Source organism: Pocillopora verrucosa, chromosome 10, assembly GCF_036669915.1.
Source record: "Pocillopora verrucosa isolate sample1 chromosome 10, ASM3666991v2, whole genome shotgun sequence".
Taxonomy (NCBI): Eukaryota; Metazoa; Cnidaria; class Anthozoa; order Scleractinia; family Pocilloporidae; genus Pocillopora; species Pocillopora verrucosa.
In genome coordinates this window covers 20,730,304-20,754,401 of record NC_089321.1, presented here as the reverse complement: position 1 = coordinate 20,754,401, position 24,098 = coordinate 20,730,304, and the positions used below count along the sequence as shown (strand labels likewise).

General features: G+C 36.5%; 3 protein-coding genes and 1 pseudogene across 3 annotated transcripts; all 4 read right to left on the bottom strand.

Moving 5' to 3' along the window:
* Positions 1 to 3,912: 3,912 nt before the first annotated feature.
* Positions 3,913 to 6,979, bottom strand: LOC131774834 (EH domain-binding protein 1-like). Its single transcript, XM_066173711.1, has 6 exons — positions 6,566 to 6,979; positions 6,208 to 6,345; positions 5,674 to 5,770; positions 4,705 to 4,778; positions 4,302 to 4,396; positions 3,913 to 4,069 (listed from the first exon to the last, which is right to left on the bottom strand). The coding sequence occupies exons 1-5, from the start codon at positions 6,801 to 6,803 to the stop codon at positions 4,308 to 4,310; spliced, it is 636 nt and encodes a 211-aa protein (XP_066029808.1). The 5' UTR covers positions 6,804 to 6,979; the 3' UTR covers positions 3,913 to 4,069; positions 4,302 to 4,307.
* LOC136284010 (EH domain-binding protein 1-like) lies at positions 6,979 to 8,974 on the bottom strand. Its single transcript, XM_066173712.1, has 6 exons — positions 8,902 to 8,974; positions 8,704 to 8,761; positions 8,489 to 8,584; positions 7,824 to 7,883; positions 7,514 to 7,698; positions 6,979 to 7,206 (listed from the first exon to the last, which is right to left on the bottom strand). Coding segments are annotated over exons 1-6 (624 nt in total). The 5' UTR covers positions 8,904 to 8,974; the 3' UTR covers positions 6,979 to 6,983.
* Positions 8,975 to 13,172: 4,198 nt separating this feature from the next.
* Positions 13,173 to 15,462, bottom strand: LOC131774835 (XK-related protein 7-like). Its single transcript, XM_059090914.2, has one exon. It carries the CDS (start codon positions 14,999 to 15,001, stop codon positions 13,946 to 13,948), a length of 1,056 nt encoding a protein of 351 aa, XP_058946897.1. The 5' UTR covers positions 15,002 to 15,462; the 3' UTR covers positions 13,173 to 13,945.
* A 2,394-nt stretch (positions 15,463 to 17,856) lies between these two features.
* LOC131774832 (uncharacterized) lies at positions 17,857 to 20,758 on the bottom strand (annotated as a pseudogene).
* Between the last annotated feature and the right edge of the window lie 3,340 nt (positions 20,759 to 24,098).

Sequence of the window (24,098 nt, the reverse complement as noted above, 5' to 3'; positions counted from 1 at the left end):
TTATAATTGCCAAAATAACCGAAAACCAGGCACAGAAGTGTGAGTTTTGGGTGTTCCGTATTTGGAATTTTCCCCACCCGTCCTCCCATGGTAAGCTTTCACATGTTCATGCGTGACGTACGTGATCTGATCAATTAGCCAAACGTGTTTAGAGACCTTCACACTAGGGTTGACGTGGACACTTGTCTAAGTTTTCTTGAACTTTATTTTACCAAAACTTCACTTGCTTTTATTCAAGATTGTCGAAAGACTTTTGCAAGGCTTTATGGCTTTATTTAAAGCCAAATGTATTTAATTTGATAAGTTACTTACATTTTTATTTACTAACTTTGGAGTCTAGCCTCTTTATCGGTAAAGAACAGCGAGCGTTCAGTCAACTCAGTCGTTCGGTCAACATGCTTCGATACAAACCTCTTAAACTGGCTTTGTCCAGGATACGACGCTAAAGTACGTTGTTAAACATACCGAGATGAATAAATGAGGAAACACCTCGAAATCTTGCCGGAGTTCTGATATTTAAAAGTGAATCACATGCATTTCTCAGTTTGCAACTTTGGAACCTAGAAACATCCATTTTTTCTACAGCAAGAAGGGATGTTAGCTTTGATGTCCGGACGAGCGCCAAAGGGACCAAATAACATTGTATAACCATTATTTAAATGGTTAAATACTCATTTTCCAAAATATGACAGCAGAATAAACTGAAGCCACCCAGGGGCAGCGGTAGAATTATTTTCAAACATTGAGGAAATTGAAGGCGGTATATCCACTACCAAGCCGTGAAAATTAGAATCTAGAAGACTTAAGCCCCGTTCAAAAGGTCATGATAGTTGATGATAGTTTCAGCTATGACGCGCGTTCATCCACCGTCCTAACAGACTATTACATAAATATATGTTATTTGCCGGCTGGGAGGTCCGTATGGTGAAAAACTGTGACCGAGGTCTTGAAAATACTGCCCGAGGCCGTAGGCCGAGGGCAGCATTTTCAAGACCGAGGTCACAGTTTTTCACCATATGGACCGACCCTTAGCCGGTAAATAACATATTTATTGTTTTTAAACTTGACGAAATTCTTTCCGAAAGAACCCGAATGATTTAGGGCTGTAAATACGGAAAGATCTTCCATAAACTGAACAATTTTTGAGTGAGTAAATGGTAGTTAAAATAGAGGTGATGCAAATTAAAGAGAGTTGCCTCAGCGAAACATTTTCATTTCCGTAACGATAAAGGTGATTTAAAAGGCTTCCAAACAAACTTTGAAACATTATTTTTACAAGTATCTGTCACAATCTGACACCTGTCAATTAGAGAGCGCGTAAGAAAAAAAAAAGCGTAGGAACATTTGAAAAACATCAGAACTAGTTTGGCAAGGACTGTCACGACAATGTTTTCTTCAAAATCAGTCAATGATCTAACGGAAAGTATTATTCACTCTCATCGACCATTCATTCATGTACGAAGATTTACCTCTGTTCATTAAGTAAACGGCGAGGAAAGTAATTGTGAGTAAATTCAATTTTTTTACTTTGAAGTTGTGAGAGTTTGCTCGTTTGTTTGCTGCAATGGCGTGTGTGACTCTGGTCTTTCCTTCACAAAAGCTAAATTCGAACGGCACACTCCAACGAGACACAAGGGAATTTAATGCGGCCTTTTCTCAAAAAATTCCTTCAATTTCTGTTGTGCAATTTACGGTACAAATGTCTAAATTGAACGGAATTGGAAAGACTCACCGGGAGCGTATATTTGTTGTAGAACTTAAATTAAAACTTCGCTCGCTCTTTCACTACGAACAAATTGCTCGAGAAAATTCAGATATTAAATGAATGAAAGTTCCATCGTTCAGTTTAACTGTAACCAAATACTTCACGTTTCAACTTTCTGGGTACTTTTTGTGAACGATTAAAATTAATTGCAGACGGTTTTTAGGCCGCTTGTCAACCAACGTAATGACGCTATTGTTTATTCAAATTCATTCTGAAACCAATATTTTTCTGTCAACCAAAGCGATTTGATAGAGAGAAAAGAGAGGATTCATAAGTTATTTATCGGCTTGAGGTAGTGACCGATGTGTTTGCTTAAAAATACCAGCCGGAAAACGAGGTATATTTATGAAAAAATGACAACGAAAGTTGGGATGTACTCGGCGACTCGCGAAAGCGTTACCGTGGCCCGTGGGCAGAGATAGGAAAATACTGACCGGGTAAAGAACCAATTAGATTGCAGGATTCGTTACCGTGCCCTCTAAAAAAACAATAAAGGAAAATACTGACCGGGTAAAGAACCAATCAGATTGCAAGATTCGTTACCGTGCCCTCTAAAAAAACAATAACATAAAATATTATTATTATTATTATTATTAATTACTTTAATTACTTTAATTATGATTGCGTTCGTGTCGTTTTACGCGAATCACTCTCAAGGGTTTTAAGGACCAGTCCAAAGGGGAAAGATCGTGATGCCATGCGATTTCGGGCATTGGGCGCCATTTTGGACCGGCGGACTCGTGGGCTGGCTGGCTGGCTGACTGGCTATGTGGCACAAATAGCCTCGATCTCTGTGCAACTGTAAAAGGAGCCAATTAGAACTATTAAAGAAGCTAAGCAAACTGATCAAAGAGCGGGAAAAAGTGAGCAGCAATTAGTCTTAGTGTTGCATTTGGGGCAAGTTTTCTGGACTAATCACAGAGGGTAGAGGGGTAGAACTGTCGCAATTAAGGATCACTTTAATTTCGACACTTAATTGAAATGGCCTCATGAACACAACAATGATCATCACATACTTTATAAGAATAAAGTTTATTCATACTTAACTAACAGGTTTTTCTTTTCATACTTTGAAGCCACTGCATAATTATCTCAAAACCAACATTCATAAAAGAACAATGAAAAATGATATGATAAGTAACCAACAAATAATTACAGGTTTTTTTTTCATACTTTGAAGCCACTGCAAAATGATCTCAATAGTAATGTCAATACCAGAGTATTACAAATACAGGAAACCATCCAATAACAACAGGAATTTAGGAGCACAAACTTTTCACTTTTTTTTTTCACTTTGGAGCCACTGCATAATGACCTCAATACCAATTTCTGCACAAGAGTCTTACATATTAAATGTTAAGCAACAAAGAAAACACTATGTTTGATTGCCAAAAAAGACTTCAACCACACCAAGAAAGAATTTCAAGCTTAACTTATTAAGAAGGACTGACATGTCACAGATTTGAAAGGTCAAGTTGAACCAATTATGTCATTATTTCTGTGAGGTTAAGATCTGAATATATATCGACGTTACATAGATTGTCTCTCAGTCTCTGTTATTATGTGTTCTCCCACATCAGCACTGATATTGATTCACTGATAAATCAAAATGTGCACATGTGACCACTTAGAATGACTGTTGACACTTGCTATTTGAAGTAGATCTTTCAAAAATAAGATAAAGAATTTGGAATGTATGTGTTACTTTAACAATGCCTTCATAAGTATTGCAGGAAAAAAGTGTTTTTGAAATTGTATGTATCAAAAGATTGTACAGATGATAAACTTTTCACAAAACATATTGCGAACTAGTTACAAAATATTGTTTACAATTAAGACAGGAGATATGTATATGTCTTATCAACCTTACTTAGAGTACATTATTCAAAGTAATTAAAGAAAAAGACTTGGAATGTACTGCTATTTTAACAGTGGCTTCATAAAAACTGCAGGAAGAAATTAATTCTTTAAAATTAAAATCCTATTAAAAAATTGAAACAAGAATATGACAAATGATGACCTGTTTAAAAACATATTTTGGACTATTTACAAATAATTATTTACAATGGAGAGAGGAAATGTTTCATCACAAAAATTTTTCTTTCTGAATGTAGAGCACTCAATATCATATATCATTTTGAGTAAAATCATACTTAAAATACTTTTATAAATGAACTTATGAGAGAAGAATTTGTTTGAAGAGGACAGCAGCATGTTTTTGGGCAATTCTTGCTGCAATTTTTTTTAAGAATCCAGAACACAAATAGCCAACATTCAAATGTAGTGGATGGATTTTCATTCAGCCTGAAATGCAAAAAAAGAGAAAATAAACCAATAGAAGAACATCTGCATCACTTCATATGACAGAATTATAGACAGTATGTTTTATTGCTAGATTGTAGTAAACAAAAACACTAAAAATTAAATTAGCTATAAGCCTTGAATTTCAACTGATTAAGATAGAATATTGATTGCTATCATAGGAAGTGTTATAAGAGCCTAGCATTTCATCTCAGTTAAGATTACTGTTTCTTACCATTATTTAGGCATCAAGGCTCTGCTGGCAAATTGCATCAATGAGTCCAGTAACTCTTTTTTCTTGAGCTCTGTTCTGATATGTTTTCCTCCACCCTATGATTAAAAATACAAATCTTGTTTCCTTCCTCTACATATTAGCTGATGCCTTTGACCCCAAAGAGATTGGCATCTAATTTCTCCTTAAAAATGTGACAAGGATAAAGGAATTGATCACTATCTAAAGAAACTCAAGGTTGTTAAAAATTCACCTTGTCAGCACCTTAGGAAATGTAAAGAGAACAGTTTGGAGTATATATACACAGAATGATGTTGAAGTGTAAAGGGTTAAGAATCAAGGCTCACTAGACCAGTCCCAAGAACACTTAACTGAGGAAAAGGAGAAGAAACAACTGAATAGTTACCTTCCACTTCTGAAAGGCGTCTCAAATCTGAACACAGCAAGTTAAGACAATTTTCAATGTTTTCTCCTTTGTGACTACATTGGCAAAAAGAAAACAGAAATTAAAGCAAATCTACTTGAAGCTAAATACAACCTTTGGTTAAGCAGAACCACTACAGTTTGTGAAAAAACCAAAAGAAAAAATTAGGACAAATAATGGAACTGCTTGATCAGTAAATCAAACATTTTCCTTCCATTGCTCACATTTTTTATTACCAACAATAATGAAAATATATCCAGAGGAACTAATTAGGCAATATAGGGCGTGAAATTAATTTTTTTTTCTGATAGCCACTTGGCTCCTAAATTTTTCAAAGTGATAGCCAATTCAAAAAAAGTTGGTCGCCATTTTTAAAGACAAACAAAACTTTTTTTACATTCTTTTTACATTTTTTTTTACATTGTCAGCATTCTAGATAGACCCTCCAAAATTAAGCTAGGAAAAAGATCCTTAATTTAACCTGCTACAAAGTGGACACTAGAATGGATGATATACAAACCTCAAGCTCACCTAAATCCAAGGTGGCATCTAGTCATCGATCAAGATGCATGTGCTGCCTTTTGCAACAAACTTAACAAGGAAGTTTGCCGCAGATTTATCTTTGCAAATCTTTTTAATTTACTCTAGTTATTACTCTAATTATCTCTAGGTTATGATGAAGTATTCTAGTTGCCAGTTTGGCGACCAATTTTCAGGATTTGGTCGCCAAAGTGAAAAATTTAGTCGCATTGGTGCTTGTATTAGGTGCAATTTCACGCCACGCAATATATGAAGGATAGATCAATTATCCCATATCAAAGACAGTAGGTAAACATATATAGGCACTTATGCAGAGTTTTTGGATCATTTTGGATCATACAATGTACGACCACATTTTAAGTCATAATGGTAAAATTTATTTCATCTCAAAAATAAGTCTTTATTACTTACAGGGCAAGAAGATCTTCTTTTCTTTTCATCACTTTGGAATGGAAGCTATCCAATATAAGCCAGCCTTGGTTTAAGCTTTCAAACTCTTCTTTGTGGCCTACAGACAAAAAGTAAACAAATACATTGTATAAGCTGTGTAAGTTAAGCATGGCTTATTACAAAACTTGCAGTATCTCTAGTTAAGGGATTACCTTTATTTTTGGTCTGTGAGTGATCAAGACAGAATTTCTCCTTACAATACTAAAACAGTATAAGCAGGAGATTATTAGTCCATTCAATACCAAATTCTCTGATCTAACACCATAAGAATTGTACTGCACACAGTAAGGGGAATCACTAATAAAATCCTGGAGTAAAAGGATTATAGCGCATAAGTGGAGGAAAGAACTCTAACTTATTTTTTCATGAAGGAATGCATGCTCTAAAATGACTCAACATGGGAATGCAACATATGAATTGTATTATTTGAAATTCCAAGGCATTTCGCTTCATCATATTAACAATGATTGCCTCAGTTCTAAATGGATCACCAACCTGATGACATAGCTTTCTGCATTTCAAGTTTTACTTTTGAACAGACTTCTTCTGAAGACAATAATTCATCTTGAACAAGCTTCAGTTCCTCTTCAACATAACTGGCCAACTTTGGGTGAAGCTGGCAAACACTTGAGGCTGAACAAAAAAGTTACCATCACTTGTCAATAAAAATAATTATAATTCAGAATAAAACAAAGTAAAGTTATGATTTTTACTCAGCCCATATAACTCAGGGTTTTAAGGAGTCTCAGTATAATTGTTTGATTGAAAATAAATCAGATTAAACAGGAAAAAATGAACAAATTTATCCCCTGTCCCTTTGGCATGGGAGGCTGAAAAACAAAACAGAACTTACATGAATTTTCATCTCTCTTGGCAATGCACTTCTCTTTTGTTGCTACTTCATCTTTCTCAATGAAAACTGTTTCCCTGTAGACACTTTCTGAGGACAACACAGAAAAGGAGTCCAGTGCTTCTTCATCATCTCCAACAGGATGTAATACCTCAGGCTGTTCATCAATTTGAAACCTGACAGTTTTATGAAGGTTCCTTTTACTCTGCACCGCTTTTTTCTCTTCACTCTCTGATGGCATCCCCTGGTTAGCAGATGGGTGTGGTTGGGGTGGAATAGGGCTAAGAGGAGCATGATGACGTGAAGACTGCCTCCTGACTTTTCCTGACCTCACTTTGGTATTGCTGCCGGATGAGGAATCCACCTGAGGTTTGTCATTTGGGAAGATGCCATCTTGCTGTTCATTATTTCTTATATCTTCCTAAGCAGCAATGTTTGTCCCAATTGGGCAGCCAACTTCATTGTTTTCAACTTTCTTTTTGTCTTCTTCAGCAGCAATGTCTGCATGACTTGAGCAGCCACATTTCCTGCTCCTTCTTTTTTTCAAAGATTTATACTTTGATGTCTTTCCCTCAGCTTTTCTTCTTGCTTGTTCCTCTCTGACTTCCTGCATTATCTCTTCCCATATTTCTTCATCTGTGGGACTGTAAAGGTAATACAAATATCAAGCATATTCAACAGCTAAAGGGTTCATGGAATTTCACAGTACAATTACTTTTAGCAAAAACAAAGAATTATTGAATGAATAAAAACCATTGACAAAATAAAATTCAGATTGTAGTCAACCCTTTTGTTCATGCAGCAAAAATGATATCTCATTTTGAAATTTATTGATCAAGTTCATTGATCTAAAATATAACATTATGAAAGAGTAGTTGACTTTTAAATGCCACACATAAGCTAGATCATCATTACAGGAACTAGCTACGGAAATTACTGAGGAATACTCACTGAATGACTCTGTCATCTTCCTGCATAACCCATGATAATTCAAATTTAATTTCACCAGACACAACTTTCTTGATTGCTGGCTTAAGGGTGACTGTAACATCCAATTTTCCAGGCTTCTCTGTGATGTAATTGCTAATATCAATACAGCCAGTGGCCAGAAGCTGGTGACGACCACTAGGGGACACCTAATGATTTCAAAGAAATAAGATGAACAGTGTTCAGATTTACTCCAAACTGTGTGGAGTGAGTGTAATATCAAAGGCAAAGAGCAACTACACACTCGTGTTAAATTGAAAAGGGAAAAGCTTACACTACAGATGAAAATATTCCACTGCTTTTCTTGATATTCTGTCATTTCATCCTCTGGGTTCTATAAATTACAGTTAAATATTGTTTTAAGTAAAGAAAAAAACTTGAAAACAACAATATTAGGGACCTTAAGCAAACCATGAGAGCAATGGAAATGAAGGTGTGGCAAAACAAAAGATAAAATGAGCAGAACAATAGCTAAGCACTAGCATTTAGAACTTTGTTTATGATGAGGCTGTCCTTTTTTTCGGTTCAGCTGTTGTGCTTTAAACGTTTACAATGAAAATTAATAGATTTAACATCCATTACTCAACATGAAATTACATAGTAAATCCAACACAAGAGGCTAAGCGATAAAACCTTGTAGCTTTAAAAATCTTATCAACAAAAGATGGACTGCTTTCATTTCAAAATTTCTTAAAATGTAACGCACACTGAATAGGAGGAAGGAGCAAGCCTAAGAAAAAAGCAAGAAAGCCTTCAGGGAGTGGGTGTAACGTGTTTACAAAAACTATGGTTTCAACAGAGTTGGCCAAGATTTCCGCACTGCCCCATACTTTATTATGTATAGAGATCTTGGATAAATGAGACAATTACGAAAAAAGAAAGTCTTTTGGAAATCTGTCCCCAAATTTGTACCTCATATTGCCTTTGTTTAAAACTTACCTTGAGTAGAGTAATTTTGCTGTCTACTGGATAAGGCTCAGGCCAAAAATGAACACCACGAGATCCGTTTTCAACAGCTCCAAACCATGCTACAGGCTGAGAGCAAAAGTAATTGGAAGAAATATTTCTTTAACTCAAACTGACGATTAAAAAAATCAATAAAGTTTAATGAGCTAAGGGAGAAAGAACAGCGATCCAAAGTCTACACTGACTACCTTTGTGCTGTATTTCGCTTTTCGTTCTTTCCAAAAAACTGCAAGCTTGTGGGGATACCTAATTGGTGAACAAAACACGAATATCAGCATAACGTAAAAGAGTTCCCATAATCTACCATACTTCTGTTAAGTGCGGATTCCTTTTTTGTAGAAGCGATTACATGAAGTTTTACAATTCAAGAGCCGAAATGCACATACATCTTTTGTCATTTTGGAATACGACAGAAGGCAAAGGAGTGCGTCGTATGTTCAAGGCGGCCGCCATGACGTCTTTCTATCAAGACTGGTAACTAGTAAAACTTACCCTCCCTCCCCCTCGCTGTCAACTATTGACCGTTATCAAAAACCTTCTCTCGCAGCACTGCCGTGAAAAATAAGAATTAGCTTAGTACTTGTTTTTCACCGAGTCTTGCAATAATATTCAGTTTGGGGAATGACCCTTCGTTTCTGTTGCTCTAGTCTAGTATTCAACAGTGAAATCGAACTCCACCAAATTCTAAAAACGCAAATTTTTTTCTCAAAGTGAAATTAATATTGTTTTCGAAATTGTATGCTTCGTCACAGTTTAACTTTTGATCATTTTCTAGTCAGAATAGTGAAAAAAAAGGTTGACTCTAGTGAGACAAGCAGCTTCGAAGACTAAACTTTTTATAGAAAAGAGAGAAAGAAAATACTTTATCGTGTCCCTTACCACCTTTTCTTGCGTAATTCAATTTTCAATAGTGAAGCAGATGCTGTGATCAAAAAATTATCTGCTATTGCTTTTTGCCGACGGAACAGTATGAAAACAGAAGCCATTGCTGCTTCTCACAAAATCTCTCAGACGAACTCCAAGGATTTCTGTTTCGTTCATTGTGATGTCATGTTACCATGAGAATGATTGCTTCGAATTCATGTCGCGCGCGCTCGGTGCACTGCATTGATTGAGGCTGGTTGAAATAATTTGAGTTTCTTCATAACAGTTGAAATCGAAGTAGCTAAATAAGGAAAACAGTTTTATTTAGGAAACAAAATGTCCGCCTCTTTACATTTCCTCACTCCTGCACCTCCGTGTCTCCGCTGTGGCTTTTAAGTCGATTCATAACGATTTAGGCAATTGTAGTTTTTGAGTTTTCTTCTTATTTATTTCTGAAGGAAAAATTTAACAGTCAACTGATACAAGGCTGACACTTTCGCTGAAAAAAGGCGTACAATAGTACCCCCTCCCCCTTGCCTCTCCCCCTTCCGATCTGACCCTCTCGTTTGAACAAATCAAATTCTTGCAGTATACGAAGGGATGTGAGGTGTGATTACAATACTGAACAAGCAACAATCCTAGCCACAATAGTTTTAACTTTTTTCCCCAACCCACATTAGACCGCCCTAAAAAATACAATTAAAGACAGAAACACAAACTAAACAACGAGAGGTGAGTTGGTGTTTTGATAATTCTTCATTAGGGTTTCAAGTTGACCTTTAGCTTACGTTCATGGAGGACTGGAGTGAAATCTGTAGTCATTGCACTTGACAAGAACTTGTGATATCCAATGCTTGTCTGCTGTTAAGAGGTAACATCTAGGGGGATTTTAACAAGCTCGAGCGACACCAGAATTGTCTTTTCTTTTAAGGGTGTAAACTGAAACTTTCAGATGAGCTGTGAACGTTCTTGTGATTGTAATTCCCCCGAAATTTAAATTATTGAAAAGACAGACTTATACATTAGGCAGTCTTAGTAACATCAGCTTCTTTCCGTGTAATTGACACAGTTAGATCGTCAAATGTGACAAAATCCAGCCAAATATAAAGGAGATAAAAAAAAAAAAAGCCCACAGATATTATGAATCACTCCATTTCTGCGCCGGCCAAACTAACTTTGTTGAAAAACTAAGGCAAGAAACCGACCAATAGTAGCTTTAAGTTCGCCGCACAAGGCGAGAGCCGCATGCAAAGTTTGATTTGAATCCCTTTCTATTTTTTGGGGCACTTGTCTTCTTCCTGATTTGATTGAATTGTGTTGTAGCAGTATTCAAATAGCAGATCAGCAAACAGATATTAAGGAAAGAAAAACATTTTAAATCTGTTTGTTTGCAAATAAAACTTCAGTTGATAAAGCATAAGTACCCCTCAGTTTTTTGAGTGACTATTTGGATAACTTTTATTATAATTCTGATTTTACAAAATATCAACTTTAACACAGCTTTAGAAAAAAAAGAAAAAAGAAAATAATTTATAATTAAAAGGCGAAATTAAAAGAATCATTGTTTAATTATTATTGGAGTTTTAAAGAAAGAGGATTAGTAAGGTTCTTGATCTAGCCCCTGTAAATTATCATTACCTCTATTATTATTGTTATCATTATTATGTCTTTATTAATATGATTATTTGTTATCATTTAATTATTGGTTGCGTGTCAAGTAGAAACTATATTCTTGGATTATCTTTCTCTTGTGCAACAGGCCACTCATCAATATGTGTATTTTTGCGATGCGGCAGGTTTTATGCGTAGAATGTGAGACAAATATTCTTCAACACTACCATCTATCGTCTTTAGACAACTTCCAGTTCTCTTCGATACTACAAAAATTGAGCTATATCAGTAGCCACATGCAGTGTTAGACTGTATGTTAAACGATTCGGAGCAGCAACCTTCAGTTATTCCCATTTACAGATTCTTGCTTTTTATTCTCTTCCCTCTCGACTAATGCCAACTGAATGTTGAATTAATGGGCTGAGGCTGGACGTAAACTTATTTTTTTCTTGTTCGAGGCACAGCCATTGAACAGGCAAGAGCCAATTCGGAAAAAACACAACACGATGCCCCAGGAAATATTTTACTATAATGTTAAAAAAAAAGTAAATTCCTACAAGAGCGAAAAAAATATAATTACAACACAGACAAACTACCTAAAGGCCACCGCAGAACGAAATAAAAAGCAAAGTAGCGTAATTAACAAAATACCAAAGAGCAAAAAAAAAAAGTACACAATGACAAGTAAGTGAGAAAATGAAAACAAAGGGAAAATTTGCCCAACAGCCGTGTACCGTCCAACCTTTTTGTTGAAGTAATACAATGAGACTGTTGCTTTTTAGTTCGTAGTCTGTCTTCTTGTAAAAGGGATTGTGGGAAAAACGCATATCTCAAACACTCTAAGAAAATTAATTACCCCGTGACACCCGAGAAAGATAGACCATCTCCGATTTGGAAATTTGCTAATGACAACTAGGCGAAATCGATCTTCCAGGCATCAGTTTCGTGTACGAATTATTTATCACGTGATTCAAACGTTAGACTCAGCGGCAAAAAGTTTCGTTTCCAGACTTCTCCTCCTTTTCCTATTATTTGACAATATGATAGAAGGGAAGAATGGCGAAATGGGGAAATTGCAGAATATCTTTAAACACGGAATGACTGAATATCCTAAAACGTTTTGTTTTTGCAAAAACGGAATTGTTATGAAATAAGAAAATCATTCGTAATTAACAGGCAAAATCAAAAGAAGCAGGTGCTTTGAGGATACAGGAACAGTGAAATTCTTGAGCCAGCTCCTTTAAGTTATCATTGCTATTTCTATGGTTATTATTATTATTGTCATTGTAAATATCATTATTTGTTACCAATTAATTATTGGTTGCATGTTTTTCGTAGTGAGGTACTTCGATTTTCTTAGACAGCTTATGTTTAGGTTGATGACGAAACATCCTGAAGACACAGCGGAAAGTAACACAAAACACAACGAGGTTAATGACGGACAGTGCACATGCGGCATAGGAAAGACACTCTGCCAGAGACGTTTCGCTGATACTCTGTATTGTGCTGATCATGTCATTAACTCTATCTAAGGACCCGCTTAGTTGACTGTCGAATCTCTCAAATAACTTGTCGTTAGCTCGCTTAGTAAGTCAGCTTAGTAAGTCAGCTTCGACTGAAAAACTGCAAAGTTTCCTTTGGCTAATCTGATCTCACTCTTAAGGTCACGGAAGGAGGTGTGCTGCACGTCTGTATTAATTTTAGAAGAAAGTAAATGATTGCCGGATGTTCTTTGTGACGCAGTCTTGGAGAGATGTATAGGCATGCGTCGAGAGATGGATGAAATGTGCCGCATCAATCAGAGTCTTAAATTTTAAACCAATAAGCTTCTTTTATGTAGTAAACCTAGAAATGGACAACTCGCTAAAATGGGTTCTCTTCAACGTAGTAAGCGGTCAGACAACAAGCAATGCACTGTGGAAGTAAGATGAGGTTTTTTATCGAGAATTTGATTTTATTCCTAAGAGCAGTGGTAAATATTCCCACACAACCTCCTATAATTACGCCATGAATCATTTCGCAAGATAATCATCTCACAGCTGGAGTTTGGGCCACCTGTGGTTGTTTGTATTTTGACTCGTAAAAATACCCAGCGATACTATACACCAAAACATCTATTAAGATATATTTATTCAAAGACAGTTAATAACTTTCTTAAAATAACTATGCTTTTGTTATTATTCTCAACGATTCAGTTTGATAACCTTTAGTTATTACCATTTACAGATCAGTGAAGCAAGATAATCTCGTTACTTGGAGTCTTTCGGTTTTCTTGGTCTAAATTTTTTAATTAAATGCAAGTATATTGGGTTGCAATAACGAGCAATCTAACGGTTTTACCAAAGGCACCAAGGACTCTCGATTCTGAGCGAGCATGCTTGTCAACTGACCTTGGAAGATTTAACATTTGTTGTGAGAACACTAATCTAAGCTCTTTCATATTAGCATCTCACAAAATGAAAAACAACGCACTAAAAACATAACGCATAATCTTCTACAAAAGAATAAGTCTTTGACCATGTAAGCCAAAATATGAGCATTTTGCTATGAAGTTGCTGAAGTCTGTTGTATCTTTAAGATATGACCTCTGTTGTTGTGCGATTAGTTAAAAAATATCATCTATGTAACAATTCTGTTGGTCCTTCCTTAGGTGGTGATTTTTTCTCACTTATAAGACCATAAACACATCGAGGAAGTTTTTTAGCCGGCTAAATATGCCTGCAACTTTGGTGAGGGTCATGACCAAGGCCAGTTGTCCAACTACGCACGTTCAGTGATGGAAGTTAAACAAGATAGTCGCAATTTCGAAACTCATCTTGATAGCTTAAACCTAAAGTTCCGACTTCAAATTCAAATAATAGCTACAGACAAAATATAAGCGAATGACTCGATTATACTGAACTAACATAATACTTCACACCACATATATTCACATCACGTTGCTGTTGAGGCTGCTCAACCGCCAACAGGTCTCTTCCTAAGCCAACGAAGTAAGTAAATTCTCATTGTGGAGCCAACAGCACTGAACACACAAACACACACCGTGACTGGTAAAAAGTACCAAGCGTTGAGGTGATAATTGAAATAAAACAATAGGATCATAAAGAAGTTTTCTAATACAAACAAAATATGTGAGAAATACACGCTCATAGTTAGACCAATTGCATTTTTACCAATCGAAAATTCTACAAAGTCATCTCTTAAACAGTTAATGCCCATAAACAACGGAATCAAGACACCAGACGTTTGACATTCAACTTCGTCTCTATACTGAATAAAAGTCGCTATTACTACCGCACTCCAATGAAACGTCAACACGCAAATAACCCACCACTTGTAGCTGACAGTGAAAAAACAGATAGCGGACAGTCGACTGCTCAGGAGAAGTAAATGAGTCACATACAATGCTAGTTGGTGTTTAACATTCAGGTCATCGCAACTTGATGTTATTATTATGTGCTCGTCAAGAGACCACTTATCAGTGGCTGTGAAGGCCCATGCCAGAGTGAGGAAAGAAATAGGTAGAGAAATGATTTGGATCATTGCAGCTGGTTCCTCTTGAACAGTGATGGCGTACAACTGAATTATAGATTGTGGGGCGGACTCAAGGACTGCCTCAAAGAGCACAGCAAACCTAATGTGAGTGAATACATCTTCAGCTTGTTCAGAGCTGTCCGGGTCGATATTATCTCCAGACCAGCATTTCTTGAGACAGAAAATAAAAGCCTCTAGTCTCACGAAGGCTGCTGAAAATGGATGCATTGCACAAAGAGCAGTTTTTACCCAACTAGAGGGTGAAGCAGTTGATTGGGCACGAAACAGGATGAACAATACTGGAAACGCAAAGCATGGCAATACAACAAAAGTAAGTCCCACACCAAACCATGTCTTGTGATCCGAGCGGTAGAATTCCACCACTGTGAGTATGTCGGTGATGGGATCAGCAAAACTTAAAATAGCTCCACCAAAGAACACGAAAGGACTGTACCACACAAGATCTTCCACTTCCATATCGACAGACTTTACATTTGGTCGCGTAGTAAGTCGGCTTGTATTGACACAGGCTCAGTTAATGAAATAGACTTTCTGCACTAGCACATAATCAGAGGCTTTTGCGCTCAGCTTCGACTGAAAAACTGCAAAGTTTCCTTTGGCTAGTCTGATTTCCACGTCTGTACTAATTTAGAACTAATTGGTTCTCCGAATATTCTTTGTGACGCAATCTTGCACAGCTGGAGTGTTCAATAGAAAAATTCAAATTTCTGCGTCTCAAAAATTTCAATGATACAATAGTGTCTTAGTTGTCGCGTGTTTTGGAAGAAAACTAGATGCAGAGTCTACCTCGCCTAGAAAAGGCATCAAGGACCCTCGACTTGTCCTCTTACGGTCTTCTTAATATTTTTTCTCTAATACAATTCTAGTTACAGGAAAATCACTCTGTAACCACTCTGACTCTTACTGATTTATTGAATGCGAGCGACTGTTACTTAATGTCTGAGTAACTCTGGTCGACTGACTGATGACGAACCCTGCAATACACGCTCTTAAATTCACTACCGGTTGGCATGAGTCGTAATACGAGACAAGGAAAAGATCTACACCATGAATTAAAATCTTAAATTCATGAGCGAATTTTTTAAGAAAGTTTCTGACTAAGTTGTTTTTAAAATGAGTTATTCAAGTGTAGTAAACAACATTCTTAAGATAACTGTGGTTTCGTTATTATTCTTAACCATTCAAATTAGTCAACTGTAGTTATTCCCGTTTACAGATCAATGAAACAAGATAACTTAGTTAAATTTTCAATACTCAAGAAGTGTCCAGTTTGTTTTAGATATAGATAATTTTGTTCTTAATCTTGATTTTACAAAACTAAACTTGCACACAGCTTTAATTCAGTGTCAAATACTGCGTGAAGTTACTCACCTTGAAGTTTCGGTTAAATGCAAATCAACTTCGTACAACGAGAGAGGGAAAAAATAGATCATAACAAGTCAAAATCTTAATTCATACATCAATATTCGTAGAAAAGAGTGTTAGACTAAGTTGTCTTCAAGTGCAGTCAATAACATTCTTAAAATAACTGCAGTTTCGTAAAGGTTCGGATAAATAACTTTGGGTTATCGTGCTCGTATTTTTACCCGCGAAAACTGCTCTGAGAACGCAACCTTCAAAGGTCATAACTTGAAACCTCTCGGTTTTCTTGGTCGAAATTTTTGGAATACACGTTCTTTTAAAGATGACATTCGTGTTGGGAAAAATAATGGCGATACAAAGAATGTAATTTAGCAGTCGGGACTACTTAAATGCAAATCAACATCTTTGTTAGGAAGAGAGTGTCAAAAATTTTGATCAATATCAGCTAAAATCTTGAAATCATAAATGAATATTCTTAGAAAGTGTCAGACTTCTAAACCGCTCACTCGAAGCAATAATCGAGTTTTCTATTTTGTACATAGTACTCTATTTTATTCGTCCAGTATTGTTGCTTGTTACTAGGTTACGTGTTTATTTCATTTCATCTACAATAAATGTTACAAATGAAGTATCTCTATCTGATGGGTGTTTATCGAAATCCTCGCTGTTTTTGCGCTTATTTTTGATAATAAAAAAAGTCTAGATTTAAAAGAAGCACTAATTATACCGATTTATAGCTTTAAATCTGGCTTAGCGTTCATATCACTCTTGTTCACGGTTGGTGAACCGGTCAGAGCGGATTTGAACCATTAATTATTGGTTGCATGTCAATTAGCCATGAATATCTGGAATGGGGCAACTTTTCTGCTTTGAATGTGACACAAATATTCTTTAACACTACCATTTAGCGTCATTAGACAACTTCTAGTTCTTTTTCGGGCCATAAACATTGGGCTACCTCTGTAGCGATATGCAATTTTAGATTGTATGTTAATTTAACGATTCAGATCAGTAACCTTCAGTTATTCCCATTTACAGAGTTTGGAACGCCATGATCTTGAGACATTCTCAGTACTCAAAGAGTGGATTTGTTTTCATGTTAAATGTGGATAACTTTCACTGTAACTCTTGCTTTACAAACTATCAACTTGTACGCAGCTTTCTATGCAAATTAAATACTGCGGAAAAACTAGACACTTTGAAGTGCTGCTCTAAATGCAAATCAACATCTTTCTTAGAATGAGAGAGTCAAATTCAAGATCAACATCTGTCAAAGTCTTAAATTCATAAACCCAAACTCGTTGAAAGTATCAAACTTCTAAATCACTTACTCCAAGCTAAAATCGAGTCTTTTAATAAGTATTTGCAAGCTAATATATAATATCCATATGTCACTCGCGGCTTGTGGTATTTTTTTAATTCCTTCTACATTTCGAGTTAAAAATTTGAAAGTATTCATCACATCTAACAGTTTTTGCTAATAAACGAAAATAAGTGGAAACTCTGGTTCTAAATCTTATCATGTGTTACCAAGTCCTCCGCCATGCAAGTATGTTGGGTTGCAATAATGAACAATCTAGCTGCAGATCGCGACACCTTTGGGTTTAACCAGGCGAGATCAGGATGAAAATGTTCACTGCAGCGGGATGGCGGAAGGAATGAAAAATAGCAGCGGGATACGGGATTGGAAAAATCTAATTTGGACCCTCCTCTTTAACTGCGTAAGCCAAAACAAGACTAAACTTTCGTGAGGGTTATGACCAAGGACAGTAGTCCACCTACGCACGTCCAGTGGTGAAAGTTAAACAAGATAGTCACAACTTCGAAACTCATCCTAATAGCTTAAACTTAATTTCGGACGTCAAATTCGAATATAGTAACTACGGACTAAATCTGAAACGAATGACTAGATTATATTGAACTTTTATAATACTTAACCTCACACGTATTCACAACAGCGCTGATCGTGGCTGGTAAATCGCTGGCTGGTTTTTGCTTTGCCAACGAAGTAAATAAATTATCATTGTGGGGCAGAAAACACTGAACACACAAACACACACAGTGACAGGTAAGGAGTGCCAAGTGTTGGGGTGAAAGGAAAAATGTAAGAAAAATATACTCATGGTTAAACCAATTACTTCTACACCCATCGATAATTCTACAAAGTCATCTCTTAGAAAGTGAATGCCCATACACAATATTGTTAAGGAAACCGTGGACGCATCACAGTCAACTTTGTCTCTGTTCTGATTAAAAGTCGCTATTACTACCGCACAAGAATGAAACATTAACACCCCAACAACCCACCACTTGTAGCCGACGGTAAAATAACAGATGTCGAACAGTCGAATGCTCAAAGTTAAGTGAGTCCATACAAAGCTAGTTGGTGTTTAACACTCAGGTAACCGCTACTTAGTATTATTTCGTGCACGGCAAGAGACCTTTTATCGGTGGTTGTAAAGGCTCATGCCTGATTGAGGAAAGAGATAGGTAGAGAAATGATTTGCATGATTGCAGCTGGTTCCTCCTGAACACTGATGGCGAACAACTGAATTATAAATTGTGGAGCGCACTCAAGGACTGCCTCAAAGAGCACAGCAAAGTCAATGTGATAGAGTGCATGCATATTCAGTTTCTTCGGAGCTTACCGGGTCGATTTCATCTGCAGAGCACCATTCCTTGAGACAGAAAATAAAAGCTTCCAGTCTCGCAAAGGCTGTAAGCCCCTTAACTTAATTCGTAACATGTTCATTAATAGAATATTTAAGGAGGTGTGTTAGAGTGATTAAGTTCCGTGGTAGCAATGGTGGCAGAAAGTTGTCAAGTTGTCTAAATGATGGAGAAGAAAAATTAAAGGAGAAATCGAAAGAAGAGTCTTGGTGCCTCTCGCTGATAAAGCCCCCTTTTTCTCTTTAATAATCATTGCTTAGACAGAGAATTCCCATAAACAATAACATAAAGAAAACATTGGAGGTATCACTTTGTCTCTATTCTGAATAACAGTCGCTATTACCACGGCACAAGAATGAAACATAAACACGCCAATAATCCACCAGTTGTAGCTGGTCGACGGTGATATTACAGATGACGAACAGTCGACTGCTCAGAAGAAGTATGTGAGTTGCTAACAATGCAAGTTTGTGTTTAACATTCAGGTCACTGCTACTTGGTATCATTTTGCGGAATCCAAGAGACCACTCATCAGTAGTGTAAGGTTTTGTAACGGTTTATTCTCGGGCTTCCTTTCTACCGATTCAGTAACATTTCACAAGCGATCATTGAAGCACATAGCATGACCACATTGGGAAGTGTCGACCACGCATCCCCCTTTCTACAAACAAGATAGTACTCTGATACTATGTGAAGTGTTCTAAGTGTCCTAAGACCTTTTAGAATGTCACTGTCTGGTTAACGAAAATAAAGAAACAAAACCGTCATTTAATGTCTATTCATGTTCAGACAGAGTGTTCGGAAGTTCACAAGCCAGTCGAGTTGGTGGTTTAATAATTCTGTCGGTAAAATTTCCGCACAGCCCCAAACTATTGTAAACCAAATCTGTTTTCCCAATGGCAATGTATTGTTTTTGTCATTGTTTTCTCTATCCAAGAACTGAATGCATAATGTAGTATGGGGCTGTGCGGAAATTTTAACATTATGCCTGAAAGTGTTTTGATGACTGTGGACGGAGGGCTCGCTAAGTTTGATGTTTGTGCGTTCTTGTGAGCGGGACTGATTCCTTCTATTTAAGTGTTCGAAGTTCCTTCCACGTTCGCTCTTGAACTTGGAAGAGGTCGCGCCTGTTTCTCCTCAAAAGGATTTCTAATTCTTGTCGACGAATGATCTTGGTTACTGTGATCTGCGAATAACCACTTCAGGGGTTTCCTTTAATAATTTTACACCATTGAAAACAATCTTTTGCTTCTTTTATTCTGCTCACACGAAAAAGACGGTTACAACACAGAGAGAAAAACAAATATATATATACGCTAATTTAAAAAAAAAGTTTGAATAAAAAAAGGAAAAGAAACACCTGGACCAATCATAAATCAAATTAACAATTCCTGTGAAATATATTAAATTCAAATAACAACGGTCAAATCATAATATACATAATAACAACATTCTTGCCTTTTCTTCTAATTTTGTCGCCCATGTTCAAGTCAAGGAGGACTGACGCTCGATGACGTTTGTTGTAGTTCTCAGGTTGTTGAAGCTTATACTTGTGTTCTCCTGCAACTCTTTAAAGTTCGGCAGCTTGGGAAATCAGCTTGTCTGTTGGCATTGGAAGTGTGGAGCGTATTCTCCTTCTCATGAGTACTTATGTAAGGGCATATTCATTCTCCAGTGCTGTCGATCTGTATGACAAGAGAGCTAGATATGGATCGGTAAAATTTCCGTACAGCCCCACACTACACTATGCATTTAGTTCTTGGATAGAGAAAACAACGACAAAAACAATTCATTGCCATTGGGAAAATAGATTTGTTTTACAATAGTATGGGGCTGTGCGGAAATTTTACCTATGGATCTTCTGACTTCTTAACTAATTTTTTGGCAGTCTGAACTTCTCTCTTCACCTCTCTGTTGCTCTGCGGATAGAAAGGGCTGCTCTTGACTTGAGTAAAACGCCTTTCGTCTGCAAATTTTGAAAATGTAGCTGGTGGTACCATTGAGGGGTGCCACTTCAAAGAATCTTGAGTAGTAATCCACAGCAATGATGTAGGTCTTGCCATTGTGGTCGAATAAGTCTGTAGCAACCTTTTGCCAGGGTCTTTCGTGCAAGGCTGTAGGTATCATGGGCTCGGCATGGTCTTTTCGATGTGTGCAGCAGGTTGGGCAGGTTGTAATCATATCTTCAATCTGTTTACTTAGGCCAGGCCACCAAACCGACTCATGTACTCTCGTACGACATTTAGCGACCTTAGAGGTGACAATTCATTTGCTATCATAAGAGAATTATTTCCACCATCTTACAATCATTTGTTACAAATCGTGCTCGTTCAAAATAATATTCGTAGGGCCCACAGTTGTGTTTCGAAACGTGATTTCATTCTGTCGTAGGTTAGTGACCTTTCTGAGAGATGAAAGCTTTTCAGAATCTCGTCGAGGCCCGCTGTGATGCGATAGCTTTTGAACCATTCGAACCTCTTCTTTCACTATTCGGGTTGTTTGGAATCCAATTTCTCCGATAAAGGAATTTGTGGGGAAGCTTTGACTCGTTGTCGTTGTAAACAGATAATCCCGCTTCTGACAACATATATGGTTCTGTAAAGGTTTATTTTCGGGCTTCCTTTCTACGATTCACTCACATTGAACAAGCGATCATTGAAGTACATAGTATGACCATATTGGAAAGTGTCAACCACACAAATGGTTTATACAAATTATTCAAATAATCACAGCTAGTTCCCCTTTGACACTGATAGCGTGCAACTGAATTATAAATTGTGGAGGGATTCGTCAACGAGGCATAGTTCAGTCACTATTGGAGCTTTGAGGATAGAAGAACTGTGAGGTTCTTGAGCTAGCCCCTTCAAATTATAATTTCCAATACTATGGTTATCATTTTTAATTTTATTGTTAATATAATTATTTGCTGTCATTTAGTAATTGGTTGCATGTCAATCAGACCCTATATTCTTGGATCACTGTTTTTCTTGTGAAACAGGGCTCTCATAAATATGTGTATATATGAGATGCGGCAGGTTTTCTAGTTTAAAAGTGAGACAAATATTCTCCAACAATACCTTCACTAGAAAACTTTAGTGCTTTTCATTGCGGTAAAAATTGAGCTATATAAGTAGCCACATACAGTCTTAGACTGTATGTTTAACGATTAGGATCATTAACCTTCAGTTATTCCCATTTACAGATTTTGTAACACGATGATCTTGAGATATTCTCAGTACTCAAAACAATGGATTTGTTTTCTTGTTAAATATAGATAACTTTTATTCTAAATCTTGTTTTACAAACTATTAACCTGTACACAGCTTTAGATGCAAATTTAGTACTAAGAGAAGCTAGACACATTGAAGTGTCAGACTAAATGCAAATCAACACCTTTCTTAGCATGAGAAAGTCAAATCCTAGATCAATATCAGTCAAAGTCTTAAAATCATCAACCTAAACTCCTTGCAAGTATCAAACTTCTGAAACACTTACTCCAAGCTAAAGTCGAGTATTTTAATAAGTATTTGCAAGCTGCTCTATAATATCCATCCATTACTCTCATATTCCTGCGCTTAGCCAACGAATTAATCAAATTCTCGAGGCCGCGTAATACTACGAGAAGCTAGACACCGTCATTGAAGTGTCAGACTAAATGCAAATCAACACCTTTCTTAGCATGAGAAAGTCAAATCCTAGATCAATACCAGTCAAAGTCTTAAAATCACAAACCTAAATTCTTTGCAAGTATCAAACTTCTGAAACACTTACTCCAAGCTTAAGTCGAGTATTTCCAAGTTGCTCTATAATATCCATCCATTACTCTCATATTCCTGCGCTTAGCCAACGAATTAATCAAATTCTCACTTCTTAGGGTTAGGAACACTGAACACACAAACACACACATCTCCTAAATTCCATCTCGTAAAGCAGAAAAGAAAAGCTTCTAGTCTCACGAAGGCTGCTGAAAATAAGGACAAGATCTACGCCATTAAATAAACTGATCTTAAATTCATAAACGACTGTTTTTAGAAAGTTTCAGACTAAGTTTTTTTAAAATGTGTTATTCAAGTGCTGTAAACAACATTCTTAAAATAACTGTTCTTTCGTTATTATTCTTAACCATTCAGATTAGTCATTTTTTGTTATTTTCATCCACTGATCAATGAAACAAGATAATCTTGTTACATTTTCGACACTCAAGAAGTATCCGCTTTCTTTTAGATATAGATAAGTTTATTCTTATTCTTGATTTTGCAAAACAAAACTTGTACGCAACTTTAATTCAACATCAAATACTGCGTGAAGTTACTCACCTTGAAGTGTCGGTTAAATGCAAATCAACATCTGTCGCACGACGAGAGAGGGAAAAATCTAAATCATAACAGGTCAAAATCTTAATTCATAAACCAATATTTGTAGAAGGAGTGTTAGACTTACTTTTCTTTAAAATGTGTATTCAAGTACAGTCAATAACATTCTTGAAAAAAAATTAAAAATTTGGTGAGGGTCGGATAAATAACTTTGGGTTATCATATTCGTATTTTTACCCGCGAAAACTGCACTAAGAACGCAACCTTCAAAGGTCATAACTTGGAGCCTTTCAGTTTCTTGGTCTAAATTTTCTGCATGCACGTTCCTTTAGACAGGGATTCAAACTATCAACTTGTACACAGCTTAATACTTCGAGAAGCTTTACACACTGAAGTGCCGTTCTATATGCAAATCAACATCTTTGTTAGCATGAGAGTCAAATTCTAGATCAACATCAATCAAAGTCCTAAACTCTTAATCCTAAACTCGTTGAAAGTATCAAACCTCTAAGCCACTTACTCCTAGCTAAAATCGCGTATTTTAATAAGTATCTTCAAGCTACTCTATAATATTTATTCATAACTCACGGCTTGTTTAGTAAATTTAATTACTTCTACATTTCGAGTTACTAAGCTAAAAACATCTATCACATCTAATAGTTTTTACTTACGAATGAAAACAAGTAGAAACCCTAGCTCTAAATCTTATTATGTGTTATCAAGTCCACCGCCATACAGGTATATTGGTTTGCAATAATGAGAAATCTAGCTGCAGACCGCAACACACTTTTACGAAAGGCACCAAGGACTCTCGACTCTCTAAGCGGGCATGCATGTCAACTGACCGTGGAAGATTTAACATTTTATGTGAGAACACTAATAAAACTCTTTTATATTTTATATTAGAATCTCACAAAATGAAAAACAACGCACTTAATGCTTTCGATCAACAGAATCGATCTTTGACCACGTAACCCAAAACAAGAGCCTATAAATACACCGAGGAACAACCGTTTTTTAAGCCGGCTAAATATTCCTGAAACTTTCGCGAGGGACATGGCCAAGGCTAGTGGTCCAACGACGCACGTCCAGCGATGGAAGTTAAACAAGATAGTCACAACTTCGAAACTCGTTTCCATAGCTTAAACCTAACTTCGCACTTCAAATTCAAATAGTAGCTACGGACAAAATATCGGCGCATTACCAGA

Coding starts and splice junctions, on each gene's coding strand:
- LOC131774834 (XM_066173711.1), bottom strand. CDS start 6,803: ATGCCATCAGAGAGTGAAGAGAAAAAAGCGGTGCAGAGTAAAAGGAAC. Junction 5,771..6,207: donor GCAGAAAGCTATGTCATCAG/GTTGGTGATCCA, acceptor TTTTGTCTGTAG/GCCACAAAGAAGAGTTTGAA. Junction 4,397..4,704: donor ACGCCTTTCAGAAGTGGAAG/GTAACTATTCAG, acceptor TTTTAATCATAG/GGTGGAGGAAAACATATCAG.
- LOC136284010 (XM_066173712.1), bottom strand. Junction 7,884..8,488: donor GCAAAATTACTCTACTCAAG/GTAAGTTTTAAA, acceptor TGTAATTTATAG/AACCCAGAGGATGAAATGAC. Junction 7,699..7,823: donor GGAATATTTTCATCTGTAGT/GTAAGCTTTTCC, acceptor TGAAATCATTAG/GTGTCCCCTAGTGGTCGTCA.
- LOC131774835 (XM_059090914.2), bottom strand. CDS start 15,001: ATGGAAGTGGAAGATCTTGTGTGGTACAGTCCTTTCGTGTTCTTTGGT.